We start from the raw sequence: 2,500 nt of genomic DNA, 5'->3' as shown, positions 1-2,500 counted from the left end.
AACGAAAATTTTAGTAAAAATAAATAGGTACATGAGTGGAAATCGGACCGGTGGGTGTGTTAAACTAGTGAGGCACTGAAAGGGAAGGTTTCTCCAAAGACAAAATAAAATATACGCAATATTTTCCGGAAAGCTACCACGCGTGACTTTAGATGTTCTAGGAATTCTATTCCTAAACTGCTGTCGAGCGAATATACATACATACATACATACATACATACATACATACATACATTGTTGCTGTTGTTGGCACTCCGTCGCTTACGACGTCGGGGGTTCCAGTTGATCCGATCAACGGAACAGCCTGCTCGTGAAATTAACGTGCAAGTGGCTGAGCACTCCACAGACACGTGTACCCTTAACGTAGTTCTCGGGGATATTCAGCGTGACACAGAATGTGACACAGAATGTGACAAGGCTGACCCTTTGAATTACAGGCACAACAGAAACAGGAAGTAAGAGTGAGAGAAAGTTGTGGTGAAAGAGTACAGCAGAGTTCGCCACAATCCCCTACCGGAGCCTCGTGGAACTTTAGGTGTTTTCGCTCAATAAACACTCACAACGCCCGATCTGGGAATCGAAACCGCGATCCTATGACCGCGAGTCCGCTGCCCTAACCGTTGGGCCATTGTGCCTCCACACATACATATATGCATACATACATACATACATAAATACATACGTACATGCATTTATATGACACTTCTCTAGAGACTTGATGAGGTAGATACATCCTACGAGCTTACGAAACTTTAACTTGTATGAAGCTGAGTCAAAATGTTAAATAGCTTATGTAAATACTACCAAATATATTGAGAGCTCCTTTCTTTCATTCATCAACTCACGCGTATGTAAGTTATGTGTGTTTCTCTGTCTTTCTGTGTGTATGTATATATGCATACATGTATCTATATGTGTGTGTGGTCTATTTATTTCGCATGTGAGTGTGAGTATAAGATATATGTTTGCGTTTGTGTGAAAGTATTATATATATATATATATATACATATATATATATTTAGGTACGAGTGTTTGTAATATGTCACTGTGTCACATGATCCAGATAAGAGTTTAAATATCTATGTCATTTGATAAGTGTTAACTATATATTCCATTTGTTCATTAGATTACCCAGCTGAAGATAGACAATAATCCATTTGCTAAAGGATTCAGAGACAACGGAAGCGGCAAAAGAGAAAAAAAAGTAAGAGGTGTTTTATTTGTTAATGTTTACATATATATATATATATATATATATATATATATATATATATATATATATATATATATATATATATATATATATATATATATATATATAATATATATATATATATATATATATATATATATATACATATATATAAAAATCATGCAGATACACACACGCCCATACATATTTTATATGATAATGGTACGCAATGTAATACAGATTAAGGCTATGTTATCTGTAAATCATAAAACGTAATCAATGCGTTTAATGACATAGAGAAAGAGAGAGAGAGAGAGAGAGAGGGGGGGAGGGAGAGAGAGAGGGAGAGAGAGAGAAAGAGAGAGAGAGAGAAAGAGAGAGAGAGAGAGAGAACCATATCAAGTGTATCTATTGTGTTCTGGCTAGTGTATTGGTCACTTGAATTTAGAAACGTCAGTGTTAAAAGCCTATATGAATGTTTTGAATTATCATTTGGCCAACTGCTGCTGCTGCTACTGTTATTGGTGGTGGTGGTGCTACTACTACTACTACTACTACTACTACTACTACTATTACCACTACTGCTGCTGCTGCTACTACTACTACTACTAATAATAATAATAAAAATAGTATTAGTAATAGTAATAATAATAATTACTATCGTTCCAAATTTTGGCACAAGGCCGGCAGTTTTAATGAAGGTATTTAGTCGATTACAAAAGTACCAGTGTTCAATTGGTGCTTATTTTTGGAACCAACTAAAAAATAATAATGTAGATAATTCGAACTCTGACACAAAGCAAGCAGTGGTAGTGGTGGCGAGGAATAAGTCGAATAGATCGACCCCACTACTACTACTACTACTACCACCACCACCACCACCACCACCACTAATCGATTAGTACTTTATTTTATATACCATTGAAAGATGTAAGGGAACGTGGGTCTCAACACGATTTGAACTCTGAGCTCAAAGAGGTGAAAGACTTGCCGTAAAGCTTACTAACGATTCTACTTTCTCACCACCTTAGGGATACTAATATTCCACCGAGGTCGACTTAGTTTTTCATCCTTTCAGGGTCGATAAATTAAGTACCAGTTGCAAACTGGGATCGATGTAATCGACTGGCCTACTCCCTCCAAAACTTCGAGATTTGTGCCTAGAGTAGAAACGCATATGCAATAGCTGTTGTTGTTGTTGTTGTTGCAGTCGTTGTTACCCTAATCGTTGGTATTGTTGTAGTAGTAGTAGTAGTAGTAGTAGTAGTAGTAGTAGTAGTAGTAGTAGTAGTAACAGCAGTAGAAGTA

At 36.5% G+C, this 2,500-nt stretch overlaps 1 protein-coding gene across 1 annotated transcript in view; it reads left to right on the top strand.

Annotated features, from left to right (window-relative positions):
• The window catches only part of LOC106879619 (uncharacterized), a 93,300-nt gene that overhangs the window by 82,452 nt on the left and 8,348 nt on the right, over nucleotides 1-2,500 (top strand). Inside the window, exon 4 of the mRNA XM_089365506.1 lies at nucleotides 1,127-1,204. Within this exon, the coding sequence (XP_089221632.1) occupies nucleotides 1,127-1,204 (78 nt within the window). The remainder of the gene's footprint in view (nucleotides 1-1,126; nucleotides 1,205-2,500) is intronic.

Source organism: Octopus bimaculoides, chromosome Z (assembly GCF_046866305.1).
Source record: "Octopus bimaculoides isolate indiv1 chromosome Z, ASM4686630v1, whole genome shotgun sequence".
Classification (NCBI taxonomy): domain Eukaryota; kingdom Metazoa; phylum Mollusca; class Cephalopoda; order Octopoda; family Octopodidae; genus Octopus; species Octopus bimaculoides.
This window is presented reverse-complemented; position numbering and strand designations above follow the sequence as displayed.